The sequence below is a fragment of the Indicator indicator genome, chromosome 10 (genome assembly GCF_027791375.1).
Source record: "Indicator indicator isolate 239-I01 chromosome 10, UM_Iind_1.1, whole genome shotgun sequence".
NCBI classification, from domain to species: Eukaryota; Metazoa; Chordata; class Aves; order Piciformes; family Indicatoridae; genus Indicator; species Indicator indicator.
The window spans coordinates 18,899,225-18,921,444 of record NC_072019.1 but is presented as its reverse complement, the minus strand read 5'-3'; the positions used below and the strand labels follow the sequence as shown (position 1 = coordinate 18,921,444).

General features: G+C 52.9%; 1 protein-coding gene across 1 annotated transcript; it reads left to right on the top strand.

The window, feature by feature from the left end:
* Positions 1-1,413: 1,413 nt before the first annotated feature.
* UCK2 (uridine-cytidine kinase 2) lies at positions 1,414-20,632 on the top strand. Its single transcript, XM_054384349.1, has 7 exons — positions 1,414-1,512; positions 11,627-11,786; positions 12,707-12,803; positions 13,655-13,797; positions 17,535-17,632; positions 19,625-19,673; positions 20,493-20,632. The coding sequence occupies exons 1-7, from the start codon at positions 1,414-1,416 to the stop codon at positions 20,630-20,632; spliced, it is 786 nt and encodes a 261-aa protein (XP_054240324.1).
* Positions 20,633-22,220: the final 1,588 nt, after the last annotated feature.

Sequence of the window (22,220 nt, the reverse complement as noted above, 5' to 3'; positions counted from 1 at the left end):
CCCACAGGATTCCTGCAGCCCTTTTGCACAGCCAGATCCCAGGCTGTTCTCCAGACCCCACTGGAGTCTCTCTATCAGGCCCCACTTGCCTTGCATAGTACATAGTGGGTTTGGTACCCAGCAGAGGGTACCCACCTACCACATCCTGCCTATGTTTAGGTGTCCCAGTGAGGTGTTTGCTTTTTTCACAGCAGCAGAGCCTTGACTCTTTGATTCACTCTACTCCCAGATCTTTATCTGCACCAGGGTTGGCTGACCAGCCGGTTCCCATCTTGTATTTTCACAGATAATTACCCCACCTAAGTATGGTACTTGGCACCTACCCCCATGGACTTTCACCCTACATTTTGCCCAGCCTTTTTCCATTTTGTCAAAGGCATTTTGACTTGGAATCCTGGCCTCCAGAGTGCTCATGGGTCCCCTTTGCCAAAGACGTAAGCATCACTTTTAATTCCTGATTTTGTGACACTAGTGAAAGCCACAAAAAATATTAGAGGGCTGGCACACTTCTCCTACAAAGAAAGGCTGTGAGTTGGGATTGTTCAGTCTGGAGGAGGCTCCAGGGTGACCTTATTGTGGCCTTTCAGTACTTAAAGGTAGCCTTATAAAAACGCTGAGGACAGACTTTTTAGCAGAGCCTGTAAAACAGAGCCTGTTGTGACAGAACAATGGGTGATGGGTTTAAATTAATGGACAGAGATTCAGACTAGATGGAAAGAAGGTGGTGAGACACTGGCCCAGGTTGTCCAGAGAGGTGGTAAATGCGCCATCCCTGGAAGCATTCCAGATCAGGCTGGACAGGGCTCCGAGCAAACTGATCTAGTTGAAGATGTCCCTGATCACTGCAGGGGTGTTGGACTAGATGACCTTTAAAGGTCCTTTCCAACCCAAACCAGCCTGTGATTCCTAAGTGCTTGCAAGACCAAGGCCCGGGTGGGGAACATGTAGTGGGGGGCCTACCCTGGTGCAGTGCCAGCACTTACTGGAGGCGAGTGGTCAGCAGGATTCATGCGAGCCAACCAAGCCGGCTGGAGGAGGGCGCGAGTGCCGGTGCAGCAGGCGGCCGCATCGCCTTTGTTCCCAGAAGCTGGGAGGCGGCGGGGGAAGGGGAGGCGGCGAGGTGCGGGCCCATGTGGCCACCGTGCTGTGCAGTGCCGTGCCAGGTTGGGCCGGAGCATGTGCAGCTGCAGCAGGCACCTGGCAGGGAGCCGCAGCGCCGGGGATGTGAACTAGGAGGGGAGGAAGGCCCTTGACTCATCAGATAAATCCAGCCCCGCACAGAGAGCGAAGGCGGAGGAGGAGGCGGCGGCGGCGGCGAGGTGGTGGTGGTGGTGGTGGTGGTGGTGGTGGTGGTGCTGCTGCTGCTGCTGCTGCTGCTGCTGCTGCGGCTGCTGCGAGCAGGGGAGGAGGAGGATGGCGGGGGACAGCGAGCAGCGGCTGGAGGAGCACGGGCAGCCCAGCGGCGGCGAGCCGTTTCTCATCGGGGTCAGCGGTGGCACGGCCAGCGGCAAGGTGCGGGGGGCCCAGCGGCTGGGGAAGCCCCGGTGGGGTTGGGTGAGGACGGAGCGGGGGGTGGCGGCCACATGGCAGCGCGGCGGGGCTGAGCGGCCGCCACGCCACGTGCGCTGCTCCGCCGGGCCGATCCGGGCCGAGCTGAGCCGAGCCGAGCCGTGCCTTACTGAACTGAACCGGACCGAACCCAGCCGGGGTATGCAGCGGCGGGCGCCGGCGGGATCGCTTTCTCGCTGCCCCGGCCGGTGCACGCTGCGGCCCGGGCAAGGACGAGCCGATGGAGAAAGCGTGGCCGCTGAGGCCTCTGCCCGGGAGATCCGGGGACACGTGGAAGGGGGTGTGGGGTGGGTGCAGGTATTACCTCTCTTTCCTTTAACGGGACCCTGCTCCCCTCCGCCTCGCCGGGATGGAGGGGTGCCGGAGGACAGCGACCGGGACTGTGGGGTCTGCGGGGCGTGGAAGCCGGCACTACCTTCTTTACCCCCGCAAATTCCTCCCTCCTCCCGTGGCTTTTAACGAATCGTGTGTCCCCCGCCACCCTCTCGCAGTTTCCCCGCCGGGTGCGATGCGGTTGCTTAATGGCTTTTCTAATGGTAGCGATCGTGCAGTCAGGGGGAGGGGTGGGGGTGCCCCAACTTTGGGGGGCCAGGAGTGGAGATCCCGCAGCAAATGCTGACTCACAGCGGCACAACGACCTCCCTGCTGCGCCCGGGAGGGGATGGCCCTTGGCAACGGGGAGGCTGGGGGCAGGGGGTGGCTGGGGACCAGCAGCTCCGGCCTCGGGGTTAATGCGGGTTTTCTGTGGAGGGTTGCTACACCCAGACCGCAGCGCAAGGCAGCTCCAGCACGGCTTTTCTCTTCAGCTGTTTCATACAGTGGGATTTGCTTTATTTACTTAATCTGAGCTAGGTTCATGCCTATCCTCATATGGCCAAAAAAAAAAAAGAAAATTACTTCTTTTTCCTTATCTTATTTAAGAGCAGTAAATCAAATCCAAAGCTCATCAGCCCTCCTTTGCAAGGCAGCACAGACATTCTACCTGCATTTTAAAGAGAGCATGAATAGATTTGGAAGAGCAATGGCTTTGAAATATTTCTTGCAAAGGGAACTGGATGTGGACTATCATGGGAGGAAGACAGAACCTCGTATCTGGGTTGGTTCTTGTTTAGAGGGAGACCCTTTTTCTCTTGAAGATGGCATAACCCGACTGCTGTGCCTCAGCCCAGAACTGCTTTAAGTATGTCTCTCTAAATGCCCTATTGATTCTTGGACTGCTGTTGCTACTGCAAGGGGGAAAAATCCAGATATAACAGGGGAGGGATGATGAGAGAGGATGCAGTCTCCTCCACTGGGAACCAAAGCTGGATTGTTCCTGCAGTACAGCTCCTGGTGACTCAAACATGCTGGGTTTGTCTGCCTCTCTCTAGCTGTCCCAATAACATCGTGTCTGGCCCTGCTGAACTGTTAACGTCTCTGAACGCGGTGTCTCTGGCCCACAAGGTAGAAGCAGTGATTACAGTACAATGTGCCACAGTTGGTCTCAACTTCAAAGGGAAAATGCTCAAGGAGCAGCAGGCTGCCTTGCGAAAAAAAATTAGGGAAATGGTTCTTTCTAGCAAGGGAGATGTACTAACTGACTTTTCCTGTCTCTCAGCTATGATTTCCTCCCTTCTAGTGATTGCTGGCTGCTAAAATCCTCTGTGCAGTGCTGCCTGGTGAAGGGAATCCTGCAGAACAGTACAAAGTTTGTGGGAAAAGACTGCAAGGATTATGCTGGCAAAAAAACACAAACACTCAAGGAGAAGTAACAGGAGGAAAGGTCTTAAGGCTTGTGCACATGGACCCTCAAATTCCCATTTGATGCAGCTGCAAGGCAGGGATACAGAGGGGGTGTCCTCCATCTGATCAGTGACAGTGCCCTGTGCCAGGTGATGTTGAGTGCTGCAGCCTGCTTGGGGAACGCAGTAGTGGGGCTGGTGTGGTGTGCTCTGCTAAGGGCTTGCCTTTATCTGAAATCCAGCCCAGAGGTTGGTGTGCTGGCTCTGGGTGAAAACAAAATGCTCCTAGAGGGAAATTGAGGCAGGCACCTTTCCCACTGGGAAAGTAGCAAATCCATCGAACTGGCCTTCACACCAATTGAGAGTTGTTGTCATAACACACCCCTTTGGCAGAACGCCAGCTTGAAGATAACGGAGGGCATTTGCCTTCCAAGGCCCCCCCCAGCTCCTCCCACTGATGCTTTTGAGTCTAAGATGGGAAAAGCATCTCCACAATTGCCTGCTCCCCATCCCTCTTGATGTACCAGCACAGTCAGGCTGTGGAAGGAAGGGATCCTGTTTGTAGCTTGCCACAACTTGTTGTGTTGTGTGGTGCCTTGGGAAAGCTGGCATCCAAAGCAGCCAACTTTCCCGAAGAGCACTGGGGAGTGTTTGGCTGGTAGTTCTTACAGGCAGAGTGGTGGGAAATCAAATTCAAAGGCTGACTGCTGTTCCCAAGTGAGCAAAAGAGGCTTGAGCAACTTCCAGTGCTCAAACAGGAGGTAGAAACCTGAGTGCTTTCCTGGTTTGGCTCTTCAAAGAAACCTAGACTGAGCTGAGAGTAAAAGTAGGGATCTGCAGAGATCCTGGACAGGCTGTGATGCTGCAGCTGCTGTTGAGGGCAGTGCCAGCTGCATGGTGGCTGTCTCGGATTGGCCCAGCTGGGGCAGACTCATCACAAAAGCTTGCTAGGAGGCAGCATGTCTCCTACTGTCCCCTGAAATCCAAGCACTGTGCATCCTGGGCAAAACTTGCTGCAGTCTCCTGCTGTGGAGATGACATGGCATTAAGACCCCATCCTGTGCCAAAGCTGAAGAGGACTGCAACTGTCTCACTCTCTCAGAGGGATTCCCAAAGCTGGTTGTAATATTGTTTTTCATCCTTTATGCTTTCAAATGCTGAAGTTCTTGTGTGCTTCTTATACCCATGGTCTTTTTGCTAACAGCTTCTTCCCTTCCTCCCACAAGAAGACTACCAAGGACTGCAGCATGCAAGGCAGGCAGCCAGGCTGCAGGCTGGAAGAAAATTCAGCAAACCAACTACTGAGATGAGCTGGAAAGTGTTGGATTACCTTCTTATGCTCTTCACATGTCCTCGCTTCAACTTAGCTCCTGGGACCTTGTAGCTCTGTTGGCAGGGCTGGGTGGCTCACTCCCAAGAGCAGTAGAAGCATCTGGTGCTGGGGTGGTTGCAGGGGTAGGGAGAGCTCTTCGAACTTGGGCTGAAGCATGAATTGGTTGTCCCCACATGCCACAAGAAGTGCTGATTGCCACCTTCCAATAGGAGCTTGTAACACAAGACAGATTTACAAAGGGCTGAACACCTTAGTTGGCTGTCTTGCCTTCAGACTAGTGAGGGCTGAATCTGAGTGCCAATGTAGCCCAGTGGCTGCATCATTTGGCTCTTGAGGTGGCACATAAAGTAGGAAATGTCTGTTTGAACAAGCAGCTTGAGAGTTTGCAGACTGCAGGGCACTGAAATTCCAGTGTGTGTTCAGCTAGGTGCATTCTTCACTGTTAATCCATTGGGCACTTTTGCTTTAAACACTAAAAACGCCATCTGGGGCTGAGATGGTTGCCTAGGGAAGTGAGCTAACCAGGAGGCTGGAGAGGACTGGTGTCACCCAGCTAGGGTGGGACAGCCAACATGTTGGTCCCCAGGGAATCAGTGGCCCCAGCTACAGCACATCTCCACATAAGGCAGTTGCCTCTCCACATGGAGCTCAGTCTCCTACACTAGCAACAGCTAAGATCCAGTCCTAGCACCCTATGGGTCACAGGCACCATGTCACTACCTGGATATCGGGCAGAGAAGCCCAGCGAAGACCCTGCCGTGACCCAGGAGGGAACCCCAGGAGGGGGACTAGCAGAGGTTGTGGAAGTCCTGTGTGGGTTTAGCACCATTTCCTGGTGACGCTCATTCCGTGGCTGGCAGAAGCCCTGAATCACAAGGTCTGACTCGTTAAACACTGGTGTCAACGTGTGCTAGAGACTCATCAAACTTTCTAGTAGAACATTATTCTGTGCCAGCCCCTGATCAGACTGATACACAGGATGTTTTGATGGGTCAGCTCTTTCCTGTTCTGATTGACTATGTGCAAGTTCGTTATGGAGTTTACCGTAGTCCCATGGGCTCATCCAGCTCCAGGCTATGGAGTTTGCAGCAGGGGCTTGAGAGAAATACCCTGGGTCTAAAATCAGTGTCTTGGGAGGGATTATGTTAGGGCACTTGTTTTCCTCCCCACACGTAATCTGTGCTCAGATCCTGGCTGTTTGTGTGTGCATGTTTATGCTCCAGCTGATCACAGGCACAGCATCCCAGGGGGAGTGAATAGAAACCTGGCTATTCTAGTCCTGGACTGGTTGGCCTGTGGTTCATAAAGGGAAAGGCAGAAATGGAGAACCTGCATGGGAAAGCTCTGGGTGGAGGCCTAGGCTTTTGGTACGAGAATAACAAGTTTCCAGTCCCAGTGCTGCCACACGAATGTGCTCCATTAGGACTGAAAAGGATTGCATGGGTCATGAACTAGCTCTCTGCAGTTGTAGGCAGATATTTAATAGATGTTTTGGGACCCTTCCCAATTTGATGTCTGTTCTGTGTCACCCCAGTCCACTAAGTACTTCCTAATACTCTATAATTAACCTTAGAAGGAAAGACCAAAATCTGTAACTAGTGTGCTGCAGGAGGTAAACTGGAGAGAAGAGCAGCATTGCCAGGGCTCCTGATTTCAGGAGCCCAACTGAGTTCCCTGTGATGCCTGGAAAGGGAACCATGCTATAGGGGACATCAAAGAAATGCAACCAGTAATCCCAGTGGTCCCTGATGATGTGAATTTATGGAAAATCCTGCTAGATCCCAAAAGAGATTGCTTTATCCACAAGGATGTGATGAGGACACTCCAGTGAGGTTCCTGCACATGCAAAACCTGCTCACATCCAGATCCTACAGAAAGGGGGTTATGTCAGTGGTGTTCCTAGACATAACCTCTGGGCTTCTCTCTGGTGGAAGCACAGGCAGAACTGTTTCAATCTGTCCTTGCTGCTGGATATAGCATTTATTGTGGGCCAAGGGCATCGCTCTGCTGAGGACTTTCCTCATGGTCAGCAGCATCTTGGCTCAGGACAAGCATCCTGCAGTGATGGCAGGAGTCTGTGCCTCTTCCTTCCACACTGATATCTTCCTTCCAACAGATATCTCCTCTGGTAAGTCTTGCTCTTGGCACACACTCTTGTTCCTTTATCTGCTTCTGAGGGGACTGGCAGCTTTGGTATCTGGGCTGGAATCACTTTTTCTGGAATACACCACTTTTGGAAGGTGACTTGTCTATACCTTGGAAGGGTGGGAGGTCCTCCCTGCTGCTCTGTTGGGAGCCAAGTGAGCAGTTCAGAGTAGACATCCCTCTGCAGTGCCAGGCTCCATGGGAACGGATGGCCTGCTCTTGAGTGAGAGGTTTTTAGCACATCCAACAAGGCTTATGGAGTCCTCTTAGCCCAAGACAGAACTTCAGCCAGGGGCAGAAGTGCTCATAACTGCCCCTCTGCTGCAGCAAACCGGAGGCTGAAAGCATCAGCCATGGTCCTGCTTGTTACCTTCAGAGGGTGGTTAACTGTAGCCCTGTCCATCAGCTTTCTCTCTAATACTCATCTGAAGTCCTGGTTCACTGGCTGATCAGAGCTACCCAAGAGGGATTGTGTGATAATCTGCATAATAATATTGGAGAATTACTCAATTCCTGAAGAATATCTGTCTCTAGGCCATGAGTGAATGTGAATTAAATATGTAATGTAATTAATAGCTTTCAAATAAATGTCAGGGGTAGGACTCCAAACACCCATCTGATGAGTGTCTCCCTCTTTGCACCATCTCTTTCCATGTGGGAAAATATGCTGCAGTTCTTGCCCAGGTGCCCCCTACATCATCTTCTCCCACCAGAATAAAGCTGTGGTTTTTTTTCCTTAAACAGTGGTTATTTGTGTGCTTGGTTCAGAAGAGGAATCCTACAAGGGAAGCTGCAGCTGCTTCTGTTTAGGAATAACATCTCTGAGCTTGCTTCTTGATCTGTGATGTGCAGATAGCTTCCTCTCAACGGTCTGTGTGTGGTTGTGGGTTGGTTTGCAGAGCTTTCCCAGGGAGCAGTTGCAGTGCAAAGTCTGGGGGAGTGGAGCTCAGTAGGTTGCAGCCACTTTGCTCAAACCTGGAGCTGAGTTCCCCTTGCTGCCATGTGTGGAAAGTCATTGATGATGGCAGAGAGGCTGGGGCTCCAAGCCTGTACACTTGGAAAGTCCTGCTTTGGTTTCATGTGGTTAACATGGGAAAGGTCTGCTTGGTAACCATGGAGGCTCAGAGGCTGCTGTGTCCTGTATATATTTAGTTTTAAACAAGCTCTGGAGGAGGGAAAGGCTTTTGCTTGAGAAAGCATCCTACTGCTGGGGCACGCTGCAGCTGCATTGCCATCAGTGTTCACTTTGGGTCAAAGGGAGGTGTGCATGGACAATGTAGATCTGGAGAAAGGCCCAAGTGGAAGCAAGGAGCCTCTCCCTGCAGATGGGATGTGTCATGGAGGGTTTGCGCATTGGGATTCATCTATAGCATCATGCCATCTTCTTTGTCATCCTCTTTGCCTCTACAATCCCTTCTCAAAGAAGAAACCATTGTTGCCTTTTCCCCTTGGAGGAGCAGTTAGGAATTGGCAAAGGAAGGAATCTGAACTCAGGTTGTCCCTTTAAGTGGGTGCTGAGTGCATGTGTCAGCACTATGTGTCCCCTGGATTACTGTGCATCCAGGCTGCTTGCACCCCAGGTTTATGCTTCAAAGTCTTGCTTTGGTCTTGGTCTTTCTGGGCACCTGCAGGCCTCCTAGAACCTAACTGCTGGCTTTTTCACACTTCTCATGAACATCAGTCAGATGTATGTATGCAGTGCTGGTTTGGGAGAAGGGGCCTGAAGTGGGGAACATGTGTCATTCATTTGGAGGGACACTTCCCGAGGCTGGGAGTTTCTGTTCCCATCGCTTAGGGGAATTTGTAACCTCTAAGTTCCTGGTTTTTCTTCCTCCTTAATGTAGGGTGTTTATCAACCAAGGGGGAAAACTGCCTCTTCAGCTCTAGGAGGCATTCACTCTGGCATCAGGGAATGCCCCTCGGGAACCATTCTTGTTTCCATCACAAATTGTTGTTAGGAAGGAAAGAACCTTCACTTAGACCTTGTTGAGGCTTGCTGCCCCACTAAGGCAAGCCAACTGCACCCCCTGGGTTAGAGGAACGTGCCATGTCCTCTGTTGTCCTTACATTCTGCTGCACTTACGCAGTTACAATGTACGAGCAGTGCCCTGGCACTTCTGTAGGACCAAGGTGACACCTATGCCTCTCTCCAGAACCCAGAGATGACATCCCTACCCATCTGGGCAATGCAGTATGCTGAACCTGAGTTCGGTCCTGAGAGCAGGATGTCCTTATGGTTATCTTTCTCCACTACTTCTGATAGCTCTCCAAAGTCCACCAGAGAAAAAGGAGCAATCTGTAGCATCTGTTTGGATGCTTTGGCAAGAGGCACTTGTCACTGCAGGGCAATGGGTGGTAATATGCTGGGTGGTAATAATGCCAGGATATACTCTGATCCTTGTCTTGGGCCTCAGTGGGAGGACATGGCCTTGTCTCCAGCTGCTGAGGGCTACTTTCTCTTTGTTTTTTTCTCACCATCAAGTGTCTTAAGTTCTGTACCATAGGGTATGAAACATGAGGGTGATTTTCAGAGATGATGGGACTCTCTTCTCTACTTTCCATGATCAGTAGACCAGAGTTTAGCATGTGTAGGGCAGGAGAAAGTCTGGCAGAAACTGTCTGATGTCCTCAAATGATTCCGTGATCTATCCACATGCTGAGGTCCAAGGGGAGAGTGTGAGTGCAGCTAGTGTTGCTTTCACTGATGGAAAGGAGCCCTGCTGCCTCCCGTGGGCTGGGAGAAGCAGTTTCTGGTGCAGATTTATATGGAGCCTGCTGATCTACAGGCTGGGGATCTGGCTGGCTGCACTGGAAAGTGCTTTATTCTTAATTGAAAGGGCCTGGGAAGTTTGGTGTCCTTGGCAGCAGTGGCCAAGGCTGAACCCTGCTGTGCTGTGTCTCCTCACTGCCTGGGCAGCATGGCAAGGGGGCAGCATCCAGGAGAGTGAGTGGGGAGGAAAAGTGGAGGAGAGGCACTGTACATGCCCTGGTTTTGTGAAACCTATAGGATACAGCTAGAAAAGCAATGGGGCTAAGAAGCTTGTGGGGAAGAAGAGGAAACGGAGAACAGGCTCTGGCTTTGTGTCTGCTCGAGCTGAAGTGACTTGCACTGACTTGCAGTGCTTTGTTCTGGGTGGTAGCAGCTTGCTGCAGGGCAGGGCTGCCCCAACAACTTGCCAGCTGTAAGAGGCAGGAGAAGGTGGGGTGCTCAGGGAGACTCCATCTTTGACCCAGACCCTGAACTTGTGCCCAGGGCCACTGAGACTGCTGTCGGGCAGCCCAATCCAGTTCACTCTGCCGCAGGGCTGTGTGCGGAGGCTCTCCAGCTGGGCTGGGGCTGACTCACAGCACAGTGGTCACAGCCAAGTCAGGTCAGCCCGGCCTGGAGGGAAAGAGACAGTCTCTGGGGATGGGAATGCCGTCAGATCTTCCAGCTTCTCAGGCAAACAGCCTTGCCCTCTGCCTGCTGGGGTGACCTCCTCTGCCAGGCATGTATTCCCCCTCCCTGTTCCTTCTCACCACTGCTTTCTTCAGCTTTGCATCTGGAGGTTGCCAGCTGGGTATGGAGCAGATGGTTGAGCCAGCGGGGAGATGGGATCATGGAAAGAGCCACGGGCAGGCTGAGGAAGGCAGGCTGGGACAAGCAAACCTCCCTTTGCAAAGCAAGAACACTCAGTGGGGAGAGTGCTTGTGGTAACTGAGGCCAGGAGTGACTTATCTTGGCATCTGCAGTATGTGTGATTGAAGCAGGTCAGTTTGGCACCAGGAGCACCCGCTCCTCCCCAGGCTGTGGGGCTGACAGGCAGGGCACCCGCAGGCAGCAGAGCACTCCCCCACCAGCCTGACCTTGGCTCTCGCTGGCCAGGGCAGGCATGCAGGCTGCCAGTTAGTGATGCAGTTAGCACCGTTGTGTGGCACAGCGGCCAAGGACGTGTATGACTAAGGAGAAAAGAAGCAGTCTTTGGGATTTGTCCCCCAAGCTGTGCTCTGATTCATGTCGCAATGGCGAGGTCTGGTGTGGCCCTTGGCCGTCCAGGCAGTGCCTGCTGCAGTGCCAGCAGAGTGGATGGCAGCCATCGGCACCCAGCCTGCTCTGTGCAGTGTGCGAGGTGCCAGTCCCTGTGCCAGCAGTGTTCATGGGGATCTTGTACCAGCAGTCAGAGCCACGTGGCTCTTCAGACACTGGCTCCACAGTGCCCTTAGCCTTGCTGTACCAAGAGGCACCAGGATATGCTCACAGCTACTCCTCCCAGCCCTGGCAGCTGTGGCAGAGATCTCTGATAAAGTCCCAGGGCCCTCTTCCTGGTATCTTTTCATCTTGGACTTTGTTGAGGATATGAAAACAATCTGGCTGTCCCTCTCTGAGGATTTTCCCACCCAGCCCATGCTGTGGTAGGGTTTCTGTGCTGGACCAGGGCTGGGGGAACCAAGGCACTGAGGTTACCTCCCAGGAAGGAGATTCAGACATGGTGTCACGTGCAGTTCTGTTCCCTGGGGAACTGCTGGGCAGGCTGGAGCTGGCTGTGGGGAAACTGGGAGTACAGCTGAACCTAGGCAGCAGCTGACTGGCTTCCTGCTTCCATTTGTGCCCAGAATAGGAGTTGTGGGCAGACCATAGGGAGAGAGGAAAGTGAGGTAAGGAGCAAGTTTGGTGCTGCTTTCACTCTGAAGGGCCCCATGGTGATGCCTCCCTCAGTGGCTTTGGGCTGTGCCTTTGAGGGGACCACAAGCTTGTGGCTGGACGTCCAGCATGCAGTGCCCCACGCACCCAAGAATGGCTGTTACCTGAGGACATTCTCCTTGCATGGCTCAAATGGTCCTTGCCACTGACTTGCTTCTTCTGCTTTTCCTTTCGCAGTCCTCAGTATGCTCCAAGATCGTCCAGCTGCTGGGCCAGAATGAGGTGGACTACCGCCAGAAGCAGGTGGTGATTGTGAGCCAAGACAGCTTCTACCGGGTCCTCACCTCAGAGCAGAAATCCAAAGCACTCAAAGGCCAGTTCAATTTTGACCACCCAGGTGAATGGAGAACAGCCCTGGGACTCTGTCATGTGGTGGGAGGCAAGAGCTGGAGCGGGACCCCTCGGTCTGCCAGAAAAGAGACTTGCATGAACACTGGGACTCAGCATCTGTATGGGGCAGGAGTGGGTAGCTTAGTTAAGCTCTTGTAGAGCCAGTTGCATCCCTGACAAGGTGGCTGGTGGCCACTTGAGTGCCCTGCAGTACAACCTCTGTCTCTCTTGGGAAAGAAACTGCCACTAGGGTGGAGTATTTGGGATGAAAAAGGGCAGGTTGTGAACCTTCAAGCTTCTCAAGACACTCCTCCCAACAAAACCACCCTCCAGTTTGAAAACCTATCACTGGGTTAGGACCAGGTAGATCTGACCTGACAGTCCACTGGAGCCAGCAACTCTGTGTCCCTCCTCCAAAGAGAGAACAGTCTTGTGCAGCTGCTCTGCAAACCCCTCTACTGAGGAGGCCATGCCCTGTTAGTACAGCAGGGACTCTTTGAACGTTCTCCAGGCTGGGTGGGGAAATTCCAGAGCCACTGTCACTTCATCCCCATGAGGACAATGGCTAGAGGCAGTGAGCACTGAGCAAACAGAGCCCTGTCTGTCCAGCAACTTGAGGCTGAAACACTGCTCCAGTCTCTCTGAGGGCCAGAGCCCTGGAGGAGATGCCTTCCCAAGTTCAGACTGTCAGTGCCACCGTACAAGGGCTGTATTGATCTCTGTGGGCCAGATTCCAGACTGGTGCAAAGCAGCAAAGCCCTGGGTGCTCCAGGAGAGCTGGACCTTGCTACAGCCATGGAGATGTGTAGGGATTTCCTCCCCGTTCTGTGCATCTGTCTGTCCCCAGTGGAGGGTGCCAGTAGCTCAGTATCTGGTGGGTGGGAGAGGTTGCAAAGCTGCCTCAGGTAACGTTTGCTCTCTCCTCAGATGCCTTTGACAACGAGCTGATCGTGAAAACGCTCAAAGAGATCACAGAAGGGAAGACGGTCCAGATTCCTGTCTATGACTTTGTCTCCCACTCCAGGTCTAACAGCTGCTCCTGCTGTGCCTCTGCTAACGCCCCGCGGCGCAGCACACAGCCCTGCCAGCACAGACTGCCTGCCTCTTTGCTTGTGCCCGCTCTTAGATGCCTAACGTGCCAACCGTTTCCATCCTGACTACTCCAAACCCCTTGCTTAGAGGATCCATGGCAGATAGAGGCACAGTCTGAGGGTCAGGAAAGCTGCACAGCCAGGCAGTGGCATGCAGCAACATACAAGTGTCAGAGTGGAGGGGGGGTTACAGTCCCCTCTCATCCACACTTCCCCTCCCCATAAACTCTGTGTTTGCAGCTTTAACAAGTATTCCAGGCTCAAACAGCCTGGCACTGCAAGGAAAGGAGGAGAACAACAGTTCCTGCTCCTATAACTCTTAGGTTGCATGTGTTCAGCCTGGTTTTGCATGCCTGTGTTAGTCTTGGATGTGACCCTGCTCCATTTCTCACAAAAGCACTGTGTTGCCAGGGAGGTGCTGCCTGGCTCCCAGGCAAGCAGAGCTGGCCCTTGCAGAATCACAGGGGTCACGCCCCATGCATAGGCTTTCTGGGCTTTACAGCTTGGCACATAGAACACTTGCAAGCAGCAGCTGGTTGAGGCTTGGGCAGAAGGGCTAGTCTGCTTCCTGCTCTGCCATTTGTCCTTCTAGGAAGCGTACATATGTCATGGATTCCCTTCACCACAGTAGGGTAGGTCTACCCTCTTCTTGGTCACCCTTCTGGTGCCACAGGGATGTCCCAGGGTTGGAGCAGTGCCTGGGAGCACCGCTGTTCCCCAGCACCTCCTTTTTTTGGCTTGCTTCCTGCCACTAGCATGTTTTGACTCTTCTTTCCTCTGCTAGGAAAGAGGAGACGGTGACTGTCTACCCTGCTGATGTGGTGCTCTTTGAAGGCATCCTGGCCTTCTACAGCCAGGAGGTGCGGGATCTGTTCCGCATGAAGCTCTTTGTGGACACGGATGCAGACACCCGGCTGTCCCGCAGAGGTGAGGCCCAAGCATGCCTCATGCAGCAGGGACAGAAGCGTCACTTAGCCAGTCTGGGCGGCTGGTCACAGAGGCAGGTGACAGTGACCATAGCAGAAATGGAACTGGCACAAATCTGTGCTGCTGCTAGCAGGGACAGGAAGGTTTTCATCCCCTGTGCAGTCACACAGGGGAGCTTACGGCAGCAGAGAGCACCTTGCTCTGTGTCTCTTAGGATTCAGTGCGGTTTTTGCTGCTTTGTCTGGGATTCCTCCTTTGATGCATGCAGCAGTGTGACTACTGAGCATGCTGTGTCCTCACATGGCCCTGTGGCACCTGCCTGGTGCCATCAGCTGAATGGCAGCTACTGCTGGTCAGCTTGTACTAGCAGGTAAAGGCACAATGAACAAGGCAAAACATCTTGAGAGTTCAATTAAAAGGTGATGTCTGATGGGTCTGCTCAAGACCTAGGGTATGGGGATGCCTTGAAGATAACATTTGGGTGTGAGGGTGTCCATCATGGATGATGCAGATAGGCAAGCACAGCCAGCACATGGAGCCTCTTTGTGGTACTTGGCACTGGAGTAATGGCTCTGGGGCAAAGCCCTAGAAACCAGAATATCCCTGCCTAGTATTCCCCGTGTCCAGCTGGCTTGGCTGTGGGTTGCCAGTTGACATAAGAGGGACTTCAGCTCTGCAGGGTCTTCAAGGCTTGAGGTGATACTCATTTCAGAGCAGCCTTTAGGAGTAGGGTCACCAATATAGCACTGGTCTCCTGGATGACTAAGAAAGCATTTGGGGACTTTGGGAGCAAAATTTAGTTCTGCCTACCCCTGCTTAGCTCCAACAGCCTCCACAGGGCATGTAGGGATGCGGAAGATGACTTAGAGGAGAAATTCTGTCCGGACTTCTGTGCTGTGATGACAGGAGTGCATCTCAGTGCTTCAGCCTGGGACTGCTTGTGCATGGAATTGTTCCACCCTGCAGTGGAACTGGTCTTGCCTGCCTTCCTGCTGCCAGACAGCTACACAGCCTCCTCTGCTGCTGGGAAGTCATCGGTGCTAATTAAAAGCTCTTCTTTACACATCCTTCTTGACCCTGCCCACTGTTCTTGCATGACTCATCCAGGGAGGTGACAGCACAGTCACCACAAGGAGAAGCATTAGCAGGTCACAGATAGGCATTTGTGAGATCCTGCAATGTGAGTCTTATTCCTTAAGCAGACTCTGCTGTGGAGAAGCTTGGGTTCACACCCAGCCATGGGGTAGCACAGGTTTTTGGCAGTGCCCTGGATGAGGTTCTCTGAAGGTAAAGTGCTTCCTCATGCATTTTCAGTGCCACATGACTGTGTCCACACCCTGGTCATACTCTGGAGTGTGTGTTTTGGTCACTTGAGACTTGGTACAGAACTGTGAGCCCAGGGCTTGAGAAGTAGTTGAGATCCCATTGACTAAGAACTAAGATCATACAGCTGCTGACCACAAAACAGAGCTAAAACCCTGTTGTGCTGCAGCTGTTTGATAGGGTCCTAAGCTACCTGGTCCCAGGCCGTTCCTGGGCTATTTCTCCTACCCATCATCAGTCGCTAAAAGTCTTGCAAAGGGGCGGCTTGGCTGGTAGATGTGCTGGGCTGGTAGAGGTGCTGGTCTCTCCTAGTTAGGGTGACTCATTGGCTTCCAGACAACGAACCGACCATTTGGCAGTCTCCTTTCTGGTTTGCTATGGGCAGTTGGCAGGACCTCTGCAGCAGCAGATCTGTTAACTGTATGTTTCCCTGGCATTTCTGGGAAAGAAGAGCGTGTGTGAGGTGCTGAAGGGGTATAGTCACATCCCTGGAACATAGCTGGAGGGAGCTTGTAGCAAAAGTCAAGATCTTGCATTACAACGTGGTCCTGAGTCATCTTGCTCTCCCAGAAGTCCTGAAGAGTTGCAGCAATGGACTTTTCAGCTGGACAGCAGTGGGAGATGAGGTTCCTGGAAATGTCGCTGACAGCTCAGTGAATCAGTAGTGCTGGGGTTCAGTATGCGCAACTCACACAGTCCCCATCTCAGCACCTCTCCTATGAAAAATGCTGCTACCCGAGTGCAAGGGGTGAGGTCTGTGAGGTACCTCAAACGGTCTGATCCATGCAAAGCTGATACTGGCTGAGGTACTTCACTGCCCTTTCCTTGACCATAGAACAAAGACCAAGTCAGGTATCACATGCATGTTTGGGGCCTGATTTCAGTGATCTCTGCATGCTCTGGACAGGTTCCAACTCATCCTTGGGACCTTGGATTGTCCTGGAACCTCCAGATAGATTGTGTGGTCTTAGCCTGCTTTGTTGGGTCCTGTTGTTGTGGGACCAGGTACAATGCAGTGGATGCTTGACTGGTGTTTGTGTAGGGGGTGATCGCTCTGCTGCGGTCTGCCCTGGGAGTGAACAGGAGAGCTTTGCTCTGTCAGGACCAGCCCCTGCAGCCTGGGCATTTGCCCTGTGTAGATGATGGGTCTCCCGTACACCATCTCAGACTGGCTGTGCTGTAAGTGCACCCTTGCTCTGCTCCTTCTCTGTCCCAGAGCTGCCAGCAAACAGGGTGTGGAACCTGGGAAACAAAAGTCTTTCTATTTTTTTTGCCTTTTTTTTTCCTGTATTGTTTGAGCTGGGGCTTACTCCTGCTCCCTGGAGAAGGCAAGGAGCAGCCTGAGCTGGGCTGAGCCATTCCTTGAGCAGGCAGGGAGCTGGCACATGTCCTGCTGCCAGCCCTTTTTTTTCCTCCATCACCTCCCCTGCATGGGGCTGTGAAAGGGCATGCTGTGCAGCTGCTGGCTGAGGGCAAACAGAGCCACGGGGATGATGTCAAACCAGCACTGGGAGAAGAGCACTGTGCTGGCCCTGAAAGCACATGAGCAATGGCTGCTGAGCAGGTCACACAGGCTGGCAGTGCCATGGCTTGGCTGTGCTTGGCACATGGAGAAGGTTTATTCCAAACCCAGTGCCAGGCGCTAGCATGCTGGGGAGAAGCCAGCTAGCCCCTTGGGGAGAGCCAAGAGCCATCTGCTCAGCCACAGGGCTGGTTTGGCTCCTGCTCAAGGATTGAGTTGCTGTTGAACTGAGGCACTTGCCCACGCTGAAGTGGCTTCAGCCTGGGGATGGCAATGGCCCAAATACAACGTGCAAACAGGGTGTAAGGGCCAAAGAGCAGAACAAGCAGGAGGCCAGCTTGCTCTCCTGTCTCCTGGCTTCCTGCTGAGCTGATCTCCAAGAAACCCCTCGGCCCCTGGTTGTGGGGTCTTGCTCCATCTTCCCATCCCACTCAGCTGGGGACAGCACAAGGAGCTTGGCAGAGTTGGCCACCTCCCGGGTAGGTAGGTGGGTTTTACTCTCCTCACCCCTGCAGATTGAGTTAAACTGCACCTTGGTGTGTGTATCGTGAACACCACTGCTTTTCTATTCTTTGGGTGTCTCTGCACAGGGTTGGCTGAGAGAACTGGTGACACTGGTTACAGCTGGAATGGGCTTGCAGAGATGGGAAGGGAAGGAGGCCAAGAAAAGCCCTTGGTCAGGCCAGCCAGCCTTTGGCTCCTGGGAAGGCGTGGAAGTGGGTTAAAAGTGTGTAGCTGGGCTAGGGTGTGCTTGGACATGTGGGCAGCAGCTTCCAGGAACTGAGACCTCAGACAAAATACCTGGGTGGCTGGCCAAGGGCTGTGCTGAAGGGAAGGGGGATGGAGCGATTCCTTTGTCAGCTCCCAACTGTGCCTTACATCTTCCCTGCAGTGCTACGAGACATCAGTGAGCGAGGCAGGGACCTCGAGCAGATCTTGTCTCAGTACATCACCTTTGTCAAGCCTGCCTTCGAGGAGTTCTGTTTGCCAGTAAGTAAGGGGAGCAACTCCAATGGGAGACTGCTTCATACCCTGCCCAGCTCCTCAGACAAGTATTTTGTTCCCCATTGCTCAGTCAGCCTATCCCACCTTGCTCCCTGTCTGAAGGCTCTGGTATAAATATGGGGGTGGGGGTGTCAGTGCTGGCCAGGGCACAGTGAGGTGAAGACTATTTATACAGGCCCTGCCATTCTGGTGAGATCACCATCCCCTTCTGGAAGGTTGATATGGCAAGAGAAACCCCTCCCTGCACAGGGTATGACAAACCAACATCAGGCAGCTCAGCAGATGCCAGTCTGGGAGGGAAGATCTTTGGTTGCATCTAGCTGCGGAAGGGGAGATCCTTACCCCTAGACAGTGTCCCTTGTGTCTACCTCCTGTTTTGGGCTGTCCTGCAGTGCTGCTGGCTTCTTGCTGTCTGGATGCTTGGGAGGGCTCTGTGCTGCAGGAGCTTGCTGTGACCTTGCAGCTTGCATTTCCTGGCTGGTGAGAGGCCAAGGTGTACAGCAGACACCTTGCTCAGGGACAGGCCTGCAAGATCTGCCTGGAGAAAAGAAGCTGCTTAGGAAGCTGATGACCAAGGCAAGGTTTCCTAGCAGACAGTGACTTTGCACACAGGAAAGCACTGTACTCCTGCAGAACTTGCAGTTGGAATAGCATGTCTGCAGGAGCAGCCATTGCACACCTTTCGTGGCTGTCATGGAGAGAAACCTGTGCCTTGGTTCTCAGGCTTTCCAAACAGATGTGGCAGTTACATGAGGAATTCTTTCTTATTCTGGAGGAACTGATCCAACAAGAGACCTGCAGCCTGGGAACTGCTGGCCAGCACCACAGGCAGGAATTGAACCTGTGCCTCCAGTCTCAAGAACATCTCTGTGCCTGTCTATTTGGCCAGCTCTGCCATTTCCTGTAAGAGGGGCTGATTCTTTCTTTGCTGCAAGATCTTTCCCTGGCTCCTAGGCAAATACCCTTTTCTCTGCCTCACTGAGTTGTGGTTCTGGGCACCAGGGCCCAATGTCTGAAAAGCTTTTCCTGGGAGGCAGGTCCAGCTCAGTGGCTTCCCTCCTTGCAAGACCCCAGCAAGGTAAATCCACAGGTTTGCAAAGCAGGACATGCTGCATCAGTCTCTTCTGTTGAAGAGTCTGTAGGAGGGTGAAATGTGAAACCAGGAGGGTAGAAAAAAACTTCTTTGCCCCTACCCACCAGCTTTGCTGTGGCCTGGTCCTACTTCCAACCTGGTGGTGGGCTCAGCTGCAGAGCAATTGCATGGAGCCAGGTTCAGCACCTACAGTTGCTGTTAATTGACTCCCAAACCAGTTCTGGGCCAGGTGGTCCAGTACTGAAATGGTCCAGCACCAGGTGATTTTTGATATGGCTGGCAGCACCTTGAGGTGTTAGATGCCTGGCTTGTTTACTGGAGGTAGAGCTTGGCTGTCAGGAAGCTGATTATCGGTAAAAGCTGACACAAACAGGGCAGGAAACTGCGACTGGCACCTGCAGGTGAAAATAGGTCAGGACTACTGTCCCAAATCTGACCTTTTTGGCAAGCAGTGCTGGTAGAAAATTCTCCTCACATCCCAGGCAGATCATATTGCTGTGCCTTGCATGTCCACAGAGCCCAGGCTTGCCAACTCTTCCACTTGTGGCAAGTCTGACTGGATTCATGGGGGAGATTGTTCCCAAAAGCATCAGCTGCTGGAGTCTTGTGATTATGAAGCTTTTAATTTCAGGTTTTGGTAGGGTACCTCTTACTAGAATCTGTATGAGCTCATGGCAGTGGAGTCAAGGCACACAGCATGGCCCTCAAAACACAAAGCAGAAAGCAAATAAGAGCATCCAAAACATATTATCAGCAATGACATACCTCCAAGTGGGTCTGGGTTTGGCAAGGGGAGGAAAAGGATTGCCCCAGGAAGCAGGGACAGTGCCCCAGCCTGGTGGCTCTCCACTTTCCCCATAACACAATGCTCTCTCTCCTCCCAGACCAAGAAGTATGCTGACGTGATCATTCCCAGAGGAGCAGATAATGAAGGTGAGTGGACCCAGACCCTGCCATTACATCCTCACAGCCGTCTCTGGGCTGTTGCTATTACAGCAGAGTAAAGTAGGAGGTAGCAGGACCTGCCACCTTGATGACTTGGGCCACCGTCTCCCAAAATAGTGTTATTACTGCACAGGTGCTCAGATGTTACAGGGCAAGGGGTAATGTCTTCAAACTGGAAGAAGCTCGATTTAGATTAGACTTTGAGGATAAATTCTTCCCCATTAGGGTTGTGAGGCAGTGGAACAGGTTGCCCAGAGAAGCTGTTGAGGCTTCAAGCCTCGAAGTGTTCCAGGCCAGGTTGGATGGGACCTTGAGACAACCTGGTCTAGTGTGAGGATTCCCTGCCCGTTTTGGATCTAGATGATCTTTTAAGGTACCTTCAACCCAAACCATTCTATGTTTCTATGAGCCTCTCCCTTTTGCTCTTTTCTGGAGTGACCGGGAGTTTGTGCTCCTCTAATCAAGCTCGGGAAGCCTTCTATGTGCAGTGCCTCCCAGCAAACTCCTGGTTCACCCCACACAAAAGGAAATGTGCTTCTGCAAGGCCAGATGTGCAACTGGGACAGCTGGGTCTACACCTGGTTGGAGTCACCTTGATCATACTTGAGTGCTGGGCTCAACTGAGCATTGGGATGAAGTCCCACTGGTGCAGCTTCTCCCTGGAAGGCTGCAGTTCCCCACCACATGATAGAAGGGGTTGGGAGCAGGGGAGAGAGCAGAGTGATCGTCTCTGGCTTGCCTCTGTTTTATTTGCAGTGATGCTAATGCGATCTCTCCCCCGTGTCTTTCCCTGCTTTTCGCTCACAGTGGCCATAAACCTGATAGTGCAGCACATCCAGGACATTCTCAACGGAGGACTCAGCAAACGCCAGAGCAACGGCTACCTGAATGGCTACACTCCTCCCCGCCAGCGGCAGCCCTCAGAGTCCAGCAGCCGGCCTCACTGACCCCGGGCGGCGGGCGCGAGGCTGGGGGCAGCAGGCGCTCGGGCCCTGCCCCTGCCCCTCTGTACATACTGTCCATTCATTCCCCCCTTATCTATTTAAGAAACCAAGACGGAGACGAATGCCTTTAATTTTCTATGTTGGAAATGCCGAATGAGAAGCAGCCGGCTGCTCGGGAGCCTGGACCGCCCACGGCTCCCGGCCTCGCTCAGTAACTCCTCCAGCACGGAACCGGCTATAAATCTCTATAAATATAGAATTGCTCTATTTTTGTGTACATGCAGAATAAGGTAAAATTAATTGCCATAAGGTATTTGACAGGCTCAGTGTTGCTGGGAAGGGGCTGGGAAGAGGGTCCTGGGAATTGCTGTGTCAGGAGCCTCACGTCCTCACATCCTCACCTCTGGTGAGGAAGGAAGAGCATCCAACAGCTGCTTTAGTATCACAGTGATCTCTGTCCTGGGGAAGGGATGGGTTGTGGTGGAGGTGGCACCTTAAGTTGGATTTTGTGGATTGTGTGCCTGTGGTGAGGTTGCTTCCTCCTGCTGTTGCTGTTCAGGTGTGAGCAGCCTGGTTTTGGCTGGCATATGCCACTGGGAGTTAGGAGGATGATGTGTAACACCTCCCCTGTCTCTGCACCTCCAGATCTCAGTCCTACATGCTCAGTCCTCAGCATCCCCTTCTGTGTCTGATGCCCCTTCCCACCACAGGTGTGGGTCTGCTGTCACTCTCCAGCAAAGTCCCTGGTAGGTAATGCTGGGTATATCTCACTGCCTGGCTTGAGTGGGGACAGCATGTGGATACCTTTAGCCCCTCTGGAGCTTTGTGGCCATGTGTGTGGTAGGACTCCTAGCTGAACCCTTGTATCAACCCTCAGCCTAGAGGCTGGCTTATGGAAAGTCAGAGTTGTGTCTGTCATTCCTCACTTGGAATGAGTTTGCTTTTGGATGGAAGATTTTGGGTCTCCAAGCTGTGTTTTAGGGAGAACCAACTTCTTCTGAAAGAAAGGGGCAATAGGTGATGAAAGACAGCTGCTGAGCAGCCTATCTAAAGAGAGGCAGCAGCGTGTAGCCATCCCTGGGCTGCTCAGCATCCCTGTATGGGACATCCACAGGTCCTAGCTGGGTAGCTTGAAACTGGATACCCAGGAGTCTTCTGATCCCCTTTTTCACAGCATGCTCTTGCCTGGCCTGTGTCCCTTTCATTGCATCAGAGAACATTGTGTCCCTGCAGTATGTCATCCCGAGGGCTGTCGAGGGAGTTTCCTCCTTTGCCCAGGGTGAGAATTAGTCTCCTTTAACCTGGTAGTGCTGCAACAGCCATGTCCCAGGAGAACCTGGTCGGGTTGTACTGAAAGGGTGGAGGTATTGGGAGAGCAAGATGCAGTAGCTGTGCTGGAGAAGGGAGTTGGTGAGTGCCAGGGAAGCAGAGGTATTGGGATGGTAGCCAGGAAAGGGCCTTTGGCCCATGTTGCTGGGACTGACTTGCCCCACTGAAAACAGCATTTCCTAGGCATCCCAGGAAGCCTGGAGCTGGGGTGCTTTTGTGAAACCCTTTCTGTGCACTCAGGACAGCAGAGAGATAGACAAAG

What these genes read in the sequence shown, in the direction of transcription:
- UCK2 (XM_054384349.1), top strand. Translation starts at nt 1,414, where the DNA reads ATGGCGGGGGACAGCGAGCAGCGGCTGGAGGAGCACGGGCAGCCCAGC. An exon ending in GTGGCACGGCCAGCGGCAAG is followed by an intron (nt 1,513 to 11,626) that starts GTGCGGGGGGCC and finishes TTCCTTTCGCAG; the next exon opens with TCCTCAGTATGCTCCAAGAT. An exon ending in GACTTTGTCTCCCACTCCAG is followed by an intron (nt 12,804 to 13,654) that starts GTCTAACAGCTG and finishes TTCCTCTGCTAG; the next exon opens with GAAAGAGGAGACGGTGACTG.